The 20776-nt window shown below is 41.1% G+C and overlaps 1 protein-coding gene across 1 annotated transcript; it reads right to left on the bottom strand.

The window, feature by feature from the left end:
• Positions 1 to 263: 263 nt before the first annotated feature.
• On the bottom strand, positions 264 to 15247 carry LOC144512814 (uncharacterized). The gene is made up of 2 exons (XM_078243756.1): positions 15076 to 15247; positions 264 to 5002 (listed from the first exon to the last, which is right to left on the bottom strand). The coding sequence occupies exons 1-2, from the start codon at positions 15137 to 15139 to the stop codon at positions 3570 to 3572; spliced, it is 1497 nt and encodes a 498-aa protein (XP_078099882.1). The 5' UTR covers positions 15140 to 15247; the 3' UTR covers positions 264 to 3569.
• Between the last annotated feature and the right edge of the window lie 5529 nt (positions 15248 to 20776).

The following is a 20776-nucleotide window of genomic DNA, read 5'->3' as shown; positions in this document are numbered from 1 at the left end:
GTAAATGAGTGTGAATGTTCATCTGATGAGCAGGTGGCACCTTGTACGGCAGCCTCGGCCACCAGTGTATGAATGTGTGTGAATGGTTCCTGTACTATGTTAAAGAGTTGTTAAGACTACACAGTCCATTTAAATGTTAGTTAAGTAAAAGTATGTACCTTTCCTCAGAAAGATGTACTTGTTCTGTAGTTTAATTTTAATAAAACATTGTATTTTATCAACTGCATGTGTGCAAAATCTTAATTTGTAAAGTCTTTGTCAGCCTTTGAGGGTTATTTTTTTTTTGTCTGGTGGCATTCATAGTTAGAGAGGTTAGTCAAGAAGAGTATTTTACCCATCTCCAGCTTTCACATTTGAGATGGGAGGTTTGGTTCAATGTGTGTGCCCTTTTCAGCTTGTAGAGGGTTAATAAGCAAGTGGTTCTCCAATGCTACGTTTACACGTGGACGGCTATTTTCATAAACGGACATTTCAACCTCTCCGTTTTCAAAAATAACCGTGCACATCTGTCAATTTTCAGAACAGTGTTCGTCTACATGTAGCTGTGTATATATGCCGTCAAGAGCATGCCAAACCTGTAGGTGGCAGTGTAACGAGAAGCTCAAGCCCACGTTAGCCAATCAGAATCCTGAAAATAGCAACAACAGCAACGATTCACTTCCTCTCTCTTCTCTTCCTCATCTTCCAACAACGAAAAACCAGCCATTGTGCTCCGTTACGCATGGCATGCCTTTTTATACCCACCAATTTGATTGTATCTGAAAATTACAGGTGTCGGAATTAATCTAATTGTAAATGACATATAGTTCTGCGCAAGGAGCGCGTGATTAGTTAAACTTTATTTCTGTTGCACCTTTCACAATGCTTAAAACATGCCTTCAATAAATCAAACAAAAATAAAACGATCTAAAGCCATAAAAATAATATTAAAGCGACGTGCTCTGCCAGACGGAGGCGTCGAAAACAGCATTAGTGTAAACATTTTTCCTGTTTATCGTATTATTCATGAGAATAAATTCCATAACATGCCAATATAATTACAGAACATATTTGAGTTTTCTTTTTCCAAATATATCTTCATTCAAATATATACGATGATATCTTATTCTATTTTGTCTGGTTTTCACCGCAGATCGATCAAACAGGTGTTTGTGTAGGGTATTAATTGTAAGAATGGCTTTGTGACAGCGGAAGTCTTCTTTTGTGCGTAGAAAAAAAATGGTGCACACATTTTTGAGATTAAACATGCCCCAGGTGATGCTTTACAGTCTCATAAAGAGGTAATGTGACATAGGGCACATGACATATAAATGCTACCCACTTAAAGAAAATCATTACTAAGAAAATAAAAAAAACACAGTAAGCAGAACATACCGTATAACTAACTAAAATCCTGAAGAATCATCAATGTATAAACTTGTTTAAAGGTCCAATATGTAATACATTTACTGTATTTAATCAAAAGATTACCACAATATGTCATCAGATATTAAGGAAACATGGTAAGTTGAAATACTATCTTCTCTGACAACAATGCTAAAGCCAGATTTTTTTTTTACTTTGAAATGTCCATTCCGGGACAATGTCGGTTTTTAGTTTGGCCTGTGTGTTGTTGTCAACTGCCCATTTTGACACTGGGGTTGCCAGACATGAAACAAACAAACCAGCAAAAACAACGGGCTGCAGCGATGGTAGCAGCAACCAAACAAATTGGATTAACAGAGATAGATCCATTCTACCCGACCTAAAAAGAACTTGCATATTTCTAAACAGTTGCGTGACCAAAGACGTGGTAAAACGTGGGTAAATATTGGAGATGCATTTAAAAGATGAAGACAGCTTACAGCCAAAAAGGACGCAGAGTTGGCTAATTTCCTCCTAAAAAATGTAAGCATTGAGCTGTATTAATTTTCAGTCATTTCAACATTCATGTGGTTGCATTAAATTATATAGTACTCGAGTTAGTTACTTGCAAAAAAATGAGACAGCGGGTGAAGTGATCCCAACTGATGCTCCCATGCCAACACGCTAACATTACCGGAGTACCAGGCAAGTGGGCCACAGCCAACCGCCATGATGGACATATGAGAGAAACAGCAAGTTTGACTTCCGAATAATGGTTTCCATTTATTTATTTATTTAACTTTGGCAAAACAACCCTGTAGTGGATGTTATGGAATATTCTTGTGGCTAACGTTACCATCGCAAGCTTCAAGGTTGTGATAAGATGATTTCCACTTAGGTACAAACTGGCATGCAACCATAAAGTATAATGTGCAGTGTAAAGACGAGCTGTATAACAGGGTCTGTAAAATAGTAATGTTAGTACCGAAAATCTCCCCCCTGCCGAAATTCTTTCCCCGCTTCTGTTCAGCGGCCGTAGCCGACAAACGGCAACGACTGCGTGGTCGGGGTCTTTTTAGCGGCTGTTGCAGTGACGTTAAGCGGAGAAAGGGTGGCTGTCAGTCGGGCACGAAGCTCTGCAAGGTCACGGTCATTGTTGTTACGTTTAGCCAATAAAATGTAACTGTCGGCCGGGTACAGAGCTCCACGAGAGCACCGGCTTTTATAACTGTCAACATAGCGCAGCATCTAGCAACTCCGCTGCGCTGTGGAGTTATGTCTGGCAGTGCGAGACTAGCATCTACGTTGGCTTTAACATTCGCAACCTGGCAACCCCCGTGAACTTCGACACTGGGGAGGAGGGAACGGGGGAAATGACTCTCCAGTATTTTGAATTTAGACTGCAGTAACCATTTTAAACGCTAGCTGTCAGTATTACATATTGGACCTTTAAAGTTAAAGTTGTTGATTGGTTCATGTTCACTGACGGTCTGGGCGCTGAATACTGACTAAGTGGTGAGAAAGGCAAGGCAGAGACTGTCTCAGACGCCTGAGGAACTTCCAGATATCCCCTCAAATACAGAGGAATTTCTAATCCTGCATCATCAAGAGCTTCCTGACAGGGAACATCACCTCATCATGCTTGGTACAGAAACAGCATGGTAAGGCCCTGCAAAGCATGATTATAGGTAAACATACAATAGATGGTGCCCTCCCCTGCCTAAAGGATATTTACTCCAAGTGCTACAAGAATAAGGCTAAGAGAGTTATTAAAGATCCAAACATTAACGTCATAATCCAATTGATTTTGAGCACTGTCAAAATCATTTCTAAAATAAGACGGATTTTAGATTTTCTGACTTTTTTTTTTAAAAAATCGACAGAGTATTACATCTCATATCACTTTTAGAGACCTCATTCATTTTAAATTAAAAAGTGTTTAACCCTTGTGTTGTCTGTTTTGCCTGTTCTTAAAACATAAAGTATAAATTATCACCCAATTCTGTTACATCTTCTTAGTCAACTTCATTCCAAATAATTACCACTGGTTTAACACTTTTTTATGGAATTCATAGTCAATAAACCTCATTCATATTAAATTATACCTCATTTTTGATTAAAACCCCCCAGAAATTATGAATTATTTTGACTATTAGTTAAGATCAGAGAAACCTATGTTGATAGATAATCAATCAAAAAAACTACTCCACATGTCTAAATGGCTTCTATGATGTGTGGGTTCTCATGTGTTTATGTAAATTTCCACTCTCTGTAAAGGCTTTATTACAGACTGAGCAGTTAAATGGTTTCTCTCCTGTGTGGGTTCTCATGTGCTTATGTAAATTTCCACTCAGTATAAAAGATTTCTTACAAACGGAGCAGCTAAAAGACTTCTCTCCTGTGTGGATTCTCATGTGGGTCTGTAAACTTCCACTCACAGTAAATGCTTTCTTACAGACGGAGCAGCTGAACGGTTTCTCTCCTGTGTGGATTCTCATGTGTTTATGTAAACTTCCGTTCTCTGTAAAAGCCTTCTTACAGACCGAGCAGCTGAACGGTTTCTCTCCCGTGTGGGTTCTCATGTGTTTCTGTAAATTCCCACTCACCGAAAAAGCCTTCTTACAGACAGAACAGCTGAACGGTCTCTCTCCCGTGTGGATTTTCATGTGTCTATGTAAACTTCCGCTCGCGGAAAAAGATTTCTTACAGATCGAACAGCGAAACGGTTTCTCCCCTGTGTGGGTTCTCATGTGTTTACGTAAATTTTCACCTAGTGTAAACGCTTTCTTACAGACTGAACAGCTAAATGGTTTCTCTCCGGTGTGGATTCTCATGCATTTCTTCTGAATCGGCTTGCGGCTATGGGTTCTCATGTGTTTATACAAATTTCCACTCTCTGTAAAAGCTTTCTTACAGACGGAGCAGCTGAACGGTTTCTCTCCTGTGTGGATTCTCATGTGTTTCTTTAAACTTCCGCTCTCTGTAAAAGCTTTCTTACAGACCGAGCAGCTGAATGGTTTCTCTCCTGTGTGGATTCTCATGTGTGCCTGTAAACGTTGTCTCAATGCAAAATATTTCTTACAGATGGAGCAGCTAAATGGTTTCTCTCCTGTATGAGATATCATGTGTCTCTTCAAATGTTTATAGGTGCCAAATCCTTTTCCACACCCAGAGCAGCTAAATGGTTTCTCACCAGTACTACATATATGATCACTATTCCGAGAGTTTAAATCTGACTGAATTTTTCTGGTCTCCTTCCCATCACGACTCCTATCAGTCTCAGGTTCAGAAGAGTCTCCAGTCTTGTCAGTATCTGGCTGTAAATGTCTGTCTGGATCAGAGTGTGTGACTGGTGCTGGTCCTCCACAGTCCCCTCCATCAGCTTCTGTTTTCATCTGTTCAGGTTGTCTTTCATGAAGTTGTGAGGAATGAGGTTGATCTTCATCATATTCACTCTTTACAGGGACAAGAGTGAATGTGAACTTGGTGATATCAGCCTCCTCCAGCCCTTGACGCTGCTCCCTCTCCTGACTGGTCCAGACTTCCCCCTGTTCCTCTTTAATGTGTGGGGGCTTTGTGTCCTCCTGGTCCAGACTGGAGCTCCATTCCTGCTGATGTTCTTCACCAACAATCACTTTCTGGACATCTGAAGGTAAAGCTGAAAGACAGAACACATCCATTAATGTGAATCTTAACAATACTTTGCTAGGTAACAAAATTCAGTCCGATAAGGACACAGGTTCATAATGACATCATATGCTTTACCTCGGGATCCCAAAGCCCATTATACAATACTGAGCCCAACTCACCTCGCCGCTGACTTTTTAGCCAAGAGCTAGTACACTTTCACTCTGAAAACTCATGCTCATGCATGCTGTGCCTGTCTATCTGAGAAAGTTACCGAGCTGGGAGGTAGGATAACCTTGCTGCACCAGATCAGGATTGATGAGGCCCTGCTCGATTCCATGGTAGCTACGGCAAACGCTATGGTTTATGCTATGTTCAGACCAAAAAAAGTGATCCGGTGCTTTGCCGCAGGGTTGTGCGGTGGCGGGAGTGTCATTTAACAAAGCCTATTTCTGTGACATACATGTGGTATTTAACCCCCCCTCAACATAGCACAAGTAGACTAGAAGGCAGCTTTATTTCACAGGAGCGAGAGAAAGAAAAGAGACAAGCGAGACATAGCGAGTGCTTTGTTGTTGCAGGAAACATTTAGCTATTATGCAAACTCGCAGACAGTTCAGTGCTTGTGTTTAACTTTTTATCGTATCGTATTTTTATTGTATATTGTATAATATAGGATTTAAATTGCAATATTTTTATGATTTATATCTTGATTCTTTTGGTCCAGAATCCAGTAATGATTATTTTCATTATTTAAAATTAAAAAAAAATTGTCTTTTAAATTAAATAAGCAAAACACTAACACTTAATTGGTTAATTGTTAATTGGGAACCATGCAACAATTACTGATTAATCACACTATTTATAGACCCAGAGTAGGCCTTTTATAGATTCTTTTTTGGGCTGTGTTCCTCTATTGGACAGTACAGCTGAATATAGTACAGCTAAGTTATTTTGGGGTACAATGGTTCTGGAGAAAGCGACAAACAGCTAGGCCTGTCACGATAACAAATTTTAAAACTGTAAACTGTCCCAGAAATTATTGTGATAAACGATAATATTGTCGTTGAGAGACCGTATTCATCTAATATAATGATAATGGTGTAATAATGCAGGTACACCTTTTCAAAGATCAATAAACTTTTATTTCTAAAGAATATTTAACACTGGAACTGGAAGACATTTTAAATATCCACAATAAATGAACAAAACAACCAAAAACAGTAAATAAATTGGACTCTCAGTCTCTGTTAACAAAAAATGTACTTGAATAAAAACCAAACACAACCAAAAACTATATAAAATGGACTCTCAGTCTCTGTTAACAAAAAATGCACTGGAATAAAAACCAAACACAATCAAAACGTTAACGTTACCTGAAAACAGTGTGTAGTTTGTTTTTAGCATCTCACATCACACTTTCAGTCACTATGACCACTACTACGGTCAGAAACATTGTGCCAAAATATGACAATAACGTCGCTGTCAACAAGCTTATCTGCTAACGTTAGCTACCGACCGTTAGCTTGAAACCATCCAGCAAATAGACGGTACCCTAGGGTGCTGTTACTTGAAACATGATTTAATGTAACCGCTCATTTTACACACAGTTTAACAACAAAACAAAACGCTGAGTGAACATTACTACGTTTTTCATGTTGGTTTTGAGCTGTATGCACCCCCACTAACCTGGAAAACGGTTTTAAAACAGTAACGTTAATACAGCGTGTCGGAGGAATACAGTGTTCTCCTGTAACGGGAGTCAGAGGAAGAGGGACCGTCACCGTCGCGTTCGCTAACGTTAGCTTCTTGTCTCATCTGGGGTCTGATAAACGGTAAATTCATCAACTTCAGTGTCCACAATGCTATTTTCCAATAAACTGTAGCTGTCATATTTCACAGGACCCGCGTGAGTGCGGATTTCATGTCGCGGCTTTTGTCATGACTTTTCATAAACTGCTGAAGGAGCCCTACATGTACATAGCGGAAACCCTGTTGTGCATCTGCCCTGTTTCTGATACCGTGGCGGCAGAGGAAAATAAACAAGCATGCAAATGGAAATTATCGAGCTCATTTTTATTTATCATGCGATTTGCGAATTGATTTATTGACTATCGCAACAGGCCTACAAGCAGCAATACTACAGGCCAAGCAATCAGAGTGTTCCAAACAGGCACATTTTGAACGGACACTGTACTAGTAGTTTACAATGTCATGTGCAGTTTGTATTATTATACTATAAAAAGACAATAAGTGTATTTTTATCATCAATAGGGGTCCAAGCCCGAGGGGGCTGGGGACCGCATTTGCAAGGCAACGCAGTTCCCAGGACAAGCGGAGCTGGGACCCCTTTTGTAATTGCTAAGATTATGATTTTTCCGTACATAAAAGTGGTTCTGCAGCCTAAACTGTACAAGTTACGCAAGTGAAATTTTCGGGGATGGTAGAGAGTGTGATGCGTACCTTAGAAAAGAAAATGGACACATATCCACCAGCAGGGGGCGCTATAAAAATAAGAATGGGTTTTGCTACATAACTCCTAAACTGTACGTCTTACATTTAAAAATTAAACATATCAACACATTCCCTGAATGGAGCTGAATCTCCTGATATAGGCCACACCCATTTCCGCCTAGACTTTTCTTGGCAAAAATCGCGTAAACAAAAAATAAATAAATCGTAAACCTACTTTTTCGAACTCCTCCTAGACGGTGCGACCGATCTGCACGAAACTTGGTACGTAGCATCTCCAGTCCGACTTGACAAAAAGTTATCAAAAGACTTTTTATCGGTTAAAATGCACAAATTACATATTAACAAATGTTTGTAGATAGCTACGAAAACACAAACTTCGGCACATCTCTGCCAAATGAAATGGTATCAATGTGAACATTTCTGTTCGACATGCCACCCTGAGACTCTATACCAAATTTGGTGAATATATATATATATATATATATATATATATGATATAGGCCACGCCCATTTCCACGTAGTACTTTTTTGCAATATCGCGCAATGTGCAAAACCAACTTTTTCGAACTTCTTCTAGGCCATGCATCCGATCTGCAAGAAACTTGGCAAATACCATCTCCTGATTGACCGGACCAAAATTATCAAAAGAATTTTGCTATGTTAAACTATGCGCAATTAGCTAGCTACCAAACACGAACTTCAGCAAACCTTGGCCAAATTAAATGCAAAGCGCAAAATTTAAGATTATTGTTCGACATCCAAAAAAAAAAAACATCATTTAGGGCGGATGTAAATGAGTATAGCCACTTCTGAATGATCAATTTATACTTTTCATGTTGTGTAAGGGCACCATATATATCTTTATTTCATATAGTTGTTTTTTTAATGTCATGTGTGTAGAGTAAAATACTGATGTTCCCTTTAAGTCCAACTGCTTCCATTAAGCCCACTTGACTGTGTTTCAATGAGGATTTTCTCCCTTTTGACCTGAACCATTTTTCTCCCTAAGTTCTGACATGACCAGATAAATATAAAATAAATATAAGATAAATATATAGTAATTATATATATATATATATTTTTTTTTTTTTAATCTTTACTTTTCAATGTGTTTTAGTTTGATATGACTAAAACACAGAAATACAGTTCATGCCCACGCATGGTAGACGGCATGAAAAATGGGTTTTCAATGTGTGGCCTGTGGAGCAAATGATAGCCTAACTAAACCTAAATGTATAGCATAGGCCTATGTTCTAGCCTAGGAGAAAGTAGAAATTGCAAAAATATTGATATTGTTTTTGTTTATTTATTATAGATATAGATGTTGTGACTGAGGTCTCCTCACAATGAACGGTTATGTTTGAATGTTACTCCACAGTGAACTGAATGTCTTTAAAATGTGTTTTTATATTTTTTTTCAAACTACTAGCCTAATTGTGATTAACATTTGAAAATCAATTAACCTCTCAAGGATCACTGTACCGTAGAAGGCACACTTTGTGGCTGTGGCGTCGCTGTAACGCCGCTGTAACCTCCACTCATAAACGTTTTTATAACTTTAAAGCATTAAATCTTCAAAATATACAGCCATGCGACACAACAATTGAAAGCTTAGCCTCTCATGATTCAATTAAGCCCACACACAAAGCATAAGATGATTTATAGCAGTTATACAACTGTTATGAAGTTAAAGAAAATAAAGAAATACAGCCGTAGACTGCGCAGCTGGTGTCGAGAGTCGAGTGTGCATTCATACCTTCTTCTTTCTCCCTCTAGCCACAACGTTGATATTGTAACAAAAACTTTTTTTTCCTACATCCCCAAGAGTCCAAGGAAATGGAATATCCAAGCCGTTTTATCCAAATCTAGTTTGCCTCACAATCTACGAGATATGAGACCGAATCACAATAAAAATACAAACACAACTTCACTTCCGGGCTTTTCAAACACGTCTCACTTCTCATGCGAGACGTCTAACGCCCAATGACGGCATCCATCTTATTCTCTGAAGCCTTAGGAATCCAACAAGACCTCTCATAAGTCAATCCGTCCATGGGAGCCGGAGTTAGAACGTTGGAAGCCCAATCATGGCTCGGCATTCGATCTGGGTCACGCTGCCTTCGATCGACATTTGCTTGAGCCAGTTACAATTCCACGGTACAAGACCCGCCTACCCTTTTAGCCAATGAGCAGAGGATTCCATAGACATATTGAAAGGCATTGAAATTTGAACCCTGTGATGGCTGGCTCTGTGTTTCAGCACAAACAGTGACTGTTTTCATGCAGCGCACTCCCTGAGCAATTTATAATTACTTATTTCTATATTTTTATGTAAATAGTTATCTCAAGTATGTGTATGATTGATGTGGGTGTGTTTGTGTATTTGATAAGTGTTGTATTTTGCACTTTTGCACTTGTTTTTTTGGCCACTTTTCAAATGGAAATCAGAAAAACGCATAGACATATCTGTAGAAAAACATTCATATAAAATCCATTTTTGAGTCTTTTGGCTTCTGGATCTTTTCTGTAGTAAGTTGAGAGATGTGGCTATGACCTTGTGTTGTCTGTATCTCACTAGATGTGGTTACAGCAGTGTATTTTAATAATTTTACAGATGTATGACTTGGATGGAAATAAAGAACCTCCATTCTAGCCTCTGTAACTCTGTGTCAGTAAGGCCTAGAATCCCCCTGACACTTGTAACAAAAACTTGAGAGTCCTTTCCAATGATACCAGGCACATCCCTGAGTGTCAAAGTATATGGGAGCTGTACCACTTTTAATTTGGGTAGGATGTTTAGACCAAAAAGCTTGAAAATTCAAGCGTTTCTTAAGGGGTTAAAGTTTTTGTTGAACTGTAAATCCTGAAATTCACAAATGTACTATTCTTGGGAAATGAATATTAAATCTGCAAACTGTCAGTTGGTCCTCACAAATCTTTATACAAACATCTGCACTATCTGGACCAGACATCATTGCCAATTGCAAATGCCAACAACACACCATAGGACAGAGATAGAGACAAAATAACAACACATATTGAAAGATGAAGTATTGAAGCGTCATTTCAACTATAGTTTTGATTTTGTTTGTAAATATGTACTGTACTTAAATACACATTTTAGCTACTTGTACTTGAGTCTTTTCTTCTCATGCTACTTTCTACTTCTACTCCACTACATTTCATAGAGAAATATTGTACTTTTTACTCACTACATTAATCTGACAGCTTTAGTACTAGGTTCTTTACAAATTAAGATTTTTTTTTCCACACAAAAAGCAGGTAGTTTATAAAATACCATGTTTTATTATAAATTAAACTACCCAAAAATATACAGGCCTACAAGTTCAGCTGAAATGATTAACCGATTAAACACTTAGTTTATTGACAGAACTGTTTTGACCGTCCAGTTTCTAAAAGGATTTTTCTGCATTGAGTACTTTTACTTTTAATATAATAAGTACATTTTCCTCATGATACTTACATACTTTTACTTAACTATCATTTTACAATGCAGAACTGTTAGCCTACTTGCAACAAAGTATGGAGCACGCGCAAGATGGCGCCACAGTAACATCTCTGTGTTTGCTGTGCAAAACATAGCAACAGACAAAATGCAATAGGTGAAGTTTAACTGATCTACAACGGAGGTAACCTAACTACGTTCATCAAAACGACACGAAAACTGAACTTTTAACGTTACTTCTATTCTTCAACTTTGAAATCAAGCTAACGTTATCGACAGTGATGTTAGCACATTGCATTATAAATGGAAATGGAAGTGGACGAGGATATTTGCCATGCAATGCATAACTACGCCAAGAAAAGCTTGGAACCGCAACCTGAAGAAACAGGAATGACTCATTTACCCCCCCCAACACCTGTTCGGAGCCCTGTTACTATGAGGTCCAAACCAAACAGCGACTGTGTGAGTGACTCTAACACACTGGCAATGATGGAAAATATGGAGTGTCCAAGTATTGCTGACCAGCTCGCCGCCTCGGTTAGACATTGTGCACAGACTTGGCCCTCGTTCAGGAAACGCATAATTGTGCAATTTACATCCCGCACCCACAGGGACATGGTCTGGAGAGAAGCTAGAACGCCTGCCTTGCTGAAGATAAGGCTCTTTGAAGATCTCCCACAAGACACAAAAGACGCCAGGAACAAGCTGTGGCCTTTGGTTGAAAAAGCTAGGAAGGAGGGCAAAAGGCAGGCATTTGAGGCTCTTTTGCCATCATTGATGGTTCCTGGGTCACAGTGAATGACATTTAGTCAAGTCAGCTTAAATATCAAGAATCACACAATTTTTTTTTCTTCTTCTTACGCTTAAGAATACTGTAATACCGCTCCGTAAATTGGAGGCGGATAACAGCAAGAGTTTAAAAGAGGAGACTGTTAAAAAAACTGCCGCGATCGCCAGCAAAAGCATGCAGAACTGACGATCTATAGCACCCGAATGGCAGCCGGTAAGAAACTGAGCTCTGAATGAACTGAGACTGCTAAAGACAGCTTCTGCTGTTGTAAACATTAGCTTAGCTGTAGCCACACGGTCGGCGATACAGAGACTCTAACGTCATTTAACTCTTTAATGTCTGGGAGACTTGTCTGCTTACCGTATTGATTGCAAATGTGTTTCAACTATTGTTGGTGTTTGTTAACTAAGCAATGGGTGGAAGTAGTGTTTGGTAACTGTTAAAAGTTCATACTGCTTCGGGTTTTGTAGCAAACATGATGATATAAAGGGCTAATGTGAGCTAGTTTATAATGCTTTTGATGTTATGTATGGTGTTGGTTTAAATAATTGTACTTTAAATATGGTAAAATACGTAAATGTTAAATACTGCTTTTAGATAGGGGTAAAAAGTACTATAAAAATGTTTTAAAAGCAGTTAGAGTTGACATGATATAAAGCTAAAAACTGTTACAGCGCTAGGCATTTTCTGGTTTTTAGTGAAATGTGGAAATTATTGAATGGTTACTAGGAGTTGAAATGTTAAAGAAACATGAGTTTTTCTGTTATTTATATCTGGTAACAGAAATGTGTATATTTCTCTCTGTGTGTTTTAAAGGTTTTCCGACTGTTACTGCAACTGCTATAAAAGACTAAACTGTATCTTAAGACCTACAAAAATCCAAATGCCTTCCTTGGCTGAAGCCATAATTCAAATGGAACTGTCAAATTTAACTGCTGAAGTATGCCAAAATAAGAGGAGGGGAAAAAAGTGTTGGTCACTGAGTAAAATCCAGTTCTTTAAGTTAAGTGAATGAGTAACGAACGGTAGTAACTCATTCATTTAACAGTAGCTACCAGTCTGTTTACCAGTAACTAATCCTTAGTGCTAATCATTATGTTTATATTTACTCTGCTTTTGTCTTTGCTGACTGAAAACTTCTGAAAACTGAGATTTCACATTCAAATCAGTCAATTCAAAGAACAATTCTCTCTTTCTCTTTTAAAAGGTTACAAATTCACAAATAATTAAATTAGTATCAAATCATAACAAGTTATCTCGAAACACTTTACAGATAGAGTAGGTCTAGACCACACTCTATAATTTATAAAGTCCCAACAATTCTAGTAATTCCCCCAAGAGCAAGCATAGTGCGACAGTGGCGAGGAAAAACTCCCTTTCAAGAAGAAACCTCGGCCAGACCCAGGCTCTTGGTAGACGGTGTCTGACGGTGCCGGTTGGGGGTGGGATGAACAGTGGCAATAACAGTCACAATAAAGATAATGGTGATAAACAGTGACTAGAAAAACCCATTTCCGTGACCTTACAATTACCGTGGAGGAAGTAATAAAAGTGATAGGATATCTAAAAAAAATAACAAATCACCTGGAAATTATGGCTTAACTGTTGAGCTTTATAAAATGTTTGCTGAGTAATTATCCCTCTTTTTGGTCAATGCTTTTCTGGAAAGTACACTTAAAGGCCTATCGCCCACCTTATCTCAGAGAATCATTACTTTAATCCCTAAAGCAAATCAAGACCTGTTATTGTCAGATAATTGGTGCCCCATTCTAAATAAGGATTATAAAATATTAGCATTACTATTTGCTCGTAGATTAAAATATGTTTTAGACTCTGTAGATGAGACACATTCAGGTTTCATGAGGAATCACCACATTACAATGTGAGATTGGTTTTAGACTTGTTAGATTATAATGACCTTGTCGCTAGTGATGGCCAGGGCCCAGTTTTCCAAAAGTAATCCAGTGGGATTTCAGATCACGAATTGGATCAAATCTTGGAAATGGGTTTTTCAAAAGCAAAAAAGAGGGATTCCGAACTAAGATCAGACCATGTAATCCGATCTTACATTTGATCTGGATAGTATTTGGATCACAGTGATCCAATCCAATGTTCCTTTAAAAAACTGGCATAAAAGTAAGATGGATCAGGTGATCCTGGATAGAAAAACATGGGATTTCCAAATCCGTATCAATTTGATACAGATTACATTTTTTTTGAAAAACCGGGCCCTGATTATCTTTGACTTTTACAAAGCGTTTGATTCTGTGTAACATGACTTTATATTTAGATTAACAACAGTGTGTTACTACAGCTTTCACTGTTGATGCACTGAGCAGCCATGTTGGATTTTTAGCTCGGGGTAGGCTACTCGCTGGTTGTCCGAGTTCCGAGCTCGGAAATCCGAAGCCGGGGGGGCATGTTTTCCGACTTCGACATCGGGGAAATCTGACTTCCCAGTACAAATGGAACTCATTAACAACGCGAGTATATTGCGTGAGAAAGCAAAACCTATTGCGAGGCAATAGGCCCGTTCGAGATGAGCCAGATCTGCGCAGAATCGATCGACGGCGATCGCCGCCCCAATGCATGCCGGTTAGATTTGCGTCCGACTTGATCCCGACTAGCTCCGACGTCATGCACACGTGGGCAACAATAACCTCACGGGATCAAGGTCGGCCGCAGTTTTTAGAGCCAGGCGCCGCAGTTGCTCTCTCCACCGACTGCAAGACCCAGGCGGACTCGGCGCATGCTGGGGATTGGTTCACAATCGCCTCAACATGATGATGTTTTATGTAAACATTTCATTGATTATGATTCGGAGGGATTTTAGCTGCCATTTGTTTGATTTAAAAGGCTTGTTCTGCACAGAACACACGTTGTTGTGGCTGATAGTGACGTTTAAAAGTCAGAGAAGCTCAATCTGTTCAGATTACGGATCATCTACAGCGTGTTGTTAATTAAAATCAGCAACAGATCGCATGTAGAGCATTTTAACAGCTACTCATGTCATAACTAAAACAACTGGAGACTGTGCAGGAGCTGATATATGGGTCTGATAACATTTTATTAAAATCGGAATCGGACCCTAGTGTTTCTATCACTTCCTGTTCAGCCTGAAGGCTGCTGGTATCGGCTGGAAACTGTCCGACTTGACAGCGGATTTTTGTCCCCCCCCCGGCTGCTCTCGTCCACTTTACAGGCGAGGCGCAGTTCATCTCGAACGAGCCTAATGTAAAAGTAGTCCCCTCAAAAAAAATCTTGCCATGACCCTTCCGGGGCTCCGTAAGCTACGACTACATGCGGTGTATGAATGGTTTAGCTAACGTTAGCTTGGCATCATTAGCAAAGCAGTATAAAAACCAAAACAAACCTTCTCCTTGCAGCTTCGTTTCCGTTTTTAAAACCCCCACTAGCTGTTTCCGGCGTCGGTCCATCTCTGGTTAACACACTAAAGCATTGGTTATTCTGCCTTTATTTCAACGTACGGCTTCTCTCCGCTGACTGCTTTGGCTCTGTAAAATATGAACCGTCTTCTGTTTTTCCTTCTTCCCTGAATCAAGGCGGCTCACAAACCAACGTATTAAGGTGTATACCGCCACCTCCTGCACCGGAGTGTGTAACTCCAGGCTTGAAAAAAAAAAAGCTAAAGCCTATTTTATGTTCTAACCCTGTATTCTTTAATAAAACTAAATAGTACCTTCCAGCATTCCCTAGTTTTCCACTCCTCCCTAAAATCCCTTCCGAATTCCAGCTTTTTTCTAATTCATAAATCTTATCACGCGAGATGTTCCTATCTAAATCAAATTTGCCACGTCTCATAATTACATGTTAAACATCTTCAATTGCATTAGGCCTACCTACGTCACATGTATGCATCTGACATGCCCTTATTCATTAAATAAAGACCTGCCCTCAATCCAGTAGGGTACGTCCAAATCTCAATCTTGAGAAAATCACTTCCTCTCTTCTGCATTTTCCTTTAAAAACCATGACGTTAAATTATTTCTTTATGCGGTATTATAAGTGTCTCCCCTTACTTTCTGTCCCACTTCTTCTGCCATGAACCCTTCACTGCTTTCAGGGAACTTTCATTATCATTTACGTTTAACACTAATCTGCTTTCTCATTTCAATGAGAAATCATTATCCTCCACTCCATAACGAGCAGGAACCCAACAATCGTGCACATGCATTCATTAAATGTAAATGTAATATTTAAAATGGTTTTATTTAATGCATGCTTTTGCAAGCTTTCATATGCCATTCTGTCCCTGTACGGTTTTGTTTTCCAAGTATGGCTTGCAATAAAATAATTGTGTTTATTCAAACATGTGGCTTGGGAGTGGACTCGTAAGGAAGCGAAGCAAGTGCATTCTGGGAGTTGTTGTCTTTCGGTCTAGAAGGCACCAACAAATTCACATTTCTACTAGATTTAATACATATTCATCTTTCCGGTGGTGAAATATCATGTTAAATATTAACTATGACTATGAAAATACAAAAATGTAAACACGATAGAATTAGAATTTCTTGACAAACAAGAAAATAAATAATATACATTAAGAACAATATATAACAGGGAATAATAAGTTATAAGATGTAGATGTTGTGACCACAGTCCAGATTGTGTAAGAGGGCTAATATAGCCTATAAGACAGTCAGGTGTACAGCAGACAAAGTGATATAATGGTAGGGGCTGAGAGAGACAGGCTCATTTCTCCCCTCCCCCTTTGGTGGTAATGATAATAAAAAAATAGTTTAGATTTATATCAAGATACCCATTTTGACCTTACAAAAAAACAAAAAGGAAGGTTAGGGGCCAAAGGCCTAAGTGCATAGATGTGCTTAGATGTGCTTTTTTTCAGCACAGAACGCTCTGTCTCCAAAGGTCCAGAATCTGGTGCGGGAGATGGCATGCTGATCCTTGTCAGAGCACCACAGTGTAGCTAATAAATAACACAGGGGAACACAACAATTGTAGAATATGAACAGTAATATAGAACAGCAAAACTATTTACAACCCCTTTGTCACTCAAGGGCCCAAAACATGGTCCACTCCCTCTTGAAATGCTTCAGATGTCTCAAAAGTTTTCCCATCAAGTTCTTTTGAGGGAGATGACTTTGTGCTCTCACACTACGTTTTTTTTTTTGCATTTTTTGTGACTTTGTGTAGGTAGGCCACACAGCGCACAAATGTACAGCTTAACAGGGGCTTCTTGGTTAGCGCCACTGTGCTCTGCCCTCTTCCTTTTATATATTGTTGACTTTGCCGGTGACCGAAGGTGGTCAGCAAGAGGCACAGTTGAGGGTGCTGCCTTCACCTGACTGTGGGTGGGCTGGAGTCCGGCAGCAACGATGTGTGGCAGAGTGGATAAAAATGGCGATGGCAGAGGCAGAGTGGAGGAACATGGCGGTGGCTGAGGGGAGGAAAACGGCAGTGGCTGAGTGGAGGATGGAGGCAAACTACGAGGGACTCTCTGTTTTAGTCTCCTGGTTCCTGCCAGAGACAGAGTGACCTCATACTGCACTTGAGGCCGGCTGATGTGGGGCCGTTCATCAGGACGCTCCGGTGCTGGGGGTTGGCTGGTGCCAGAAAGAGACTGCTGACGGCGTAGGATGGATTGGATGGAGTCTGATGACTGGGCAAACAGATACTCAAGTCCAATACGCTCATTACCAGGGGGAACAGGCGGCCTGTAATTAACCTCCTCCACACTCCCATAAAGCTCCTTGCACCTCTGGTTGAGCCGATGGACAAGAGGTGACATGTAGACCTGGTGCTGCCTCCCCTTTTGGCCTTTAACCGCTGCTGACTCCCGATCGCTGTTCCAGCGTGCTATCCCAACCAGCAGATACACCTGGAAGGAGACACAGCGGCACAGTGGGGCCCAGGAATCATGCTGGGCAGAAAGGAGTGAAAGCCTTCAAGGCTATTGCTGCCTCTTACCGCCGTGTACCGTGGAAGGCGCACACCGTTACGTGTGATGTACTTTGTAACGGTGTACATACTCCTCCCTGGTGGGTCCTGGAGGCACTCTAGGTGTTTCTGCTGGTTCTGCCAGACAGGATCCGCTGTTGCTGGGTCCTTGAATAGATGCACCTGGTTCTCGTCCATCCCTGCTGCTCCCTTCAGGACATCAATAGCACTTTGGACCCACACAAAAGTCTCCTGGGCCCCCACTGTGATCCTCCTGACGTAATGGCTGAGATCGTACCTGGTGACGTAGGTCAGTTGACCATCAGTCAGGGAGTCATAGTGGGTTGAGTGTCCTGCACGTATGGCCTGCAAGAGCAGTGCCATGTCGTCTTTGTTGTAGGAGAAGACGGCAGCAGAGAGTGCAGACTTGAACAGGGCATATTTTGGATGGTGATCTGTTCTGACGGCGCCATCAAATCGGTGTATCCAATGAAAAATGTCCAGCCGTATCAGCATGCCAGCCTCTGACCCAGTTGCTGAACAGCTGCTCCAATGACGAGACCCCATGGACACGACAGCAGCCACTGCTGTTGTGTCCGTGGGGTCAACGTACATGAGTTCAGGAGGCGCCTGTCCCGCTCTTGTGTACCTGTCCATGAGTCCTTCAGTCATTGGCTGCAGCTTCTCCAGTAACTCCTCACACATCAAGACAGACATGAGGATAGTCTTTGCCTCAACACTGAAGGAAAAAAAACTGGCAGAGGAGGGTGGTGTTGAAGAGGTCTTTCCTCTGCAGGCACTCCTCGCAGTGGCTCTCCAGCACCTGTCTCCACACCTTGGACATGGTGTTGCCCTCGGTGCGGTCCCTCATCAGGCGGATCACCTGCTTGTCCACACCACGCCTGAAATTAGAGCACAATCATTTAATGCCCATGAATCTTCATATATTGCAAGGATTTAGAATTCAAATAGCTGTGAAAAGATGCACACTCACCGTAATGTTAGCACAGCAGGGAACATAGCCTTGTGAGCTGGGCTGAGCTGATTCATGATGCCTGCATCCCATGACAGGAAACGGCCAACGGCATGCTCCTCCGACTCCTTAGCAGCTTTCCTGCATGCGTTGCAGGCCAGCACCTCCTCGCAGACCTGTCTTACTGTGTGAGAGTACCCACAGCGGTACAGAAAAATGGTCTTATTGCCACTTGCTGGGCACTCAGGCCTGGGACAGCGAAGACTGTACCACCACACCCCTACTGGTCTCCAAAAAAAAACATTGCTGTGAAAAAAGGAGTCTGCCGTGGGGACTCTCTGTCCCACCACTCCAGGGAATTCCGGGGGATAAAACCACATCCAGTCATCCTTAAGGACTTTCCTCCACTTCGTACGGCCGTGTTTGTCCTGGCCCTCTGGAACAGTCCACTGACATCGTCCTCCTTCAGCCACTTTAAATCTGCTTGTGGCAGCCCACGTGCAGAAAGACTCCCACATTTTGTGCCAGCCCTCAAATGTAACCTGGTAGTGTAACAAAGACAAGACCATATCTAACAACCACTCTGTACTCAGAACTGAACAGTGTTCTTGCATTAAGTTATATGCATTACCTCAGGTAGCGCCGCCTGATATGGCTGAAGTGTTACATCTGCAACAGTCACATCAGATGTCCTCTCAAGACCAGGAGCCGATGCAGGAGCCTTAAAAAAATAAGTGTATTAGTGATAATGTATGAGTGTAAACTTTTATGGTTATGCGGTATGTGATGGCCCTGCATGGCTTTGCTGTCACTAAAGTGGCTAGCAGGGCCATGCATAGCCTACATACAATTCTTCCTAATTTTGGATTGATTTTTTTCTCATCATAATGGCTGTTATCTGTTGTTTAATTAGTGGTATAAGGTACAATGATGTATGCTGGTAATGACTTCGGTGAACTAATTTCGTAAAATAAGAGATCGTATTCCGAACAAGCTGCCATTACTATCGGCGGGGAAAGCCAGACCCGCGTGACACGTTCGTCATTTCCGGTTTTCATTTTTTGTATAACGTCTCGCGCACGTGCAGAACGTACGTTCAAGACGGCGTCGTTTCGGTGTGTTCCGAGGCACTTTTTGGACCTCGGGAAGCAGACTGATCAGTCCAACTGCCTTTTTTTGACGACGGTCCGCTGTCTGGTTGGTGTGTCAGGGCCTTAAAACGATACTTAGAGAATGGAGAGTCAGGTGTGCTTAGGTGTATACATTGTGACGTTACAGCTGCTGGCGCAATGGTGTGTAGCTTCTGAGTGTCCCTGCATCCCCTGTGAAATGAGAACAAACACTTAGGCAGGCGGGGCGGAGGAGGAGGAGGAGGAGGAAGAGGAAGAGTGGTGCTCGCTTATTCTATACAGCTGGTTTGTGCTGTGATATACCTTGTCTTTCAAAGGTAGCAAGTGCTTCAACCAGAATACAATAATACAGACACACACACACACACACACACACTAAAAATACAGGTGAGTTTTAGCTTTGTGCAATGCCTAATACAAACTTCAGTGGTTGTTACAAAAGTCATCTTAACCTACCTTTCTCGCAGGAAAGCGCTGTTTACTGGAGGTGGCAGTCGCTGCGTGTGGTGTGCTGGAGGTGGCAGTCGCTGCAGGACAGGCTACGTCCTGTTGAGGTTTCTGTGAAATACAGGTGAGTCTCAGCTTTGAAGTTTGTATTAACATAGCATGTGCAGTAACAATCACGGCTGTCACCGGAAGTCACCTTAACCTTCCTTTCTATCGAGAACGTATTGTCTGAAGCGCTTCAGGTACTTGGTGGTGATGTCGTCCTCCTTCATGACAAGCCACTGTCTAATAGAGCAGTAAGCCTGAGCCATCTATAGCTCATGGTCACTCCCAGCTTGAGGGTCAGCTTGAAGGCGCTCGTGCAGACTGTACCACTGCCACATCTCTTGAAACGTGAAAGACCTGAAGCGGCCTTGTCCGTAAATGGCCCTGTCTACATACATCTCAAGATGGCAGGAGACCGGAGGGAACAGCTGCACATATTTTAGGAGGTTTTCCTTTACCCACTCGTCATTGACGGCTCTTCTCTCTGGTTGGCGGCTGTCTTTGACGTGGTGATCAAGGACACTAAAATATGACAAAGCATAATTACTTCATGAAAAACA

Source organism: Sander vitreus, chromosome 24 (assembly GCF_031162955.1).
Source record: "Sander vitreus isolate 19-12246 chromosome 24, sanVit1, whole genome shotgun sequence".
NCBI classification, from domain to species: Eukaryota; Metazoa; Chordata; class Actinopteri; order Perciformes; family Percidae; genus Sander; species Sander vitreus.
The sequence above is the reverse complement of the archived record's forward strand: the minus strand, read 5'-3'. Positions and strand labels throughout refer to the sequence as shown.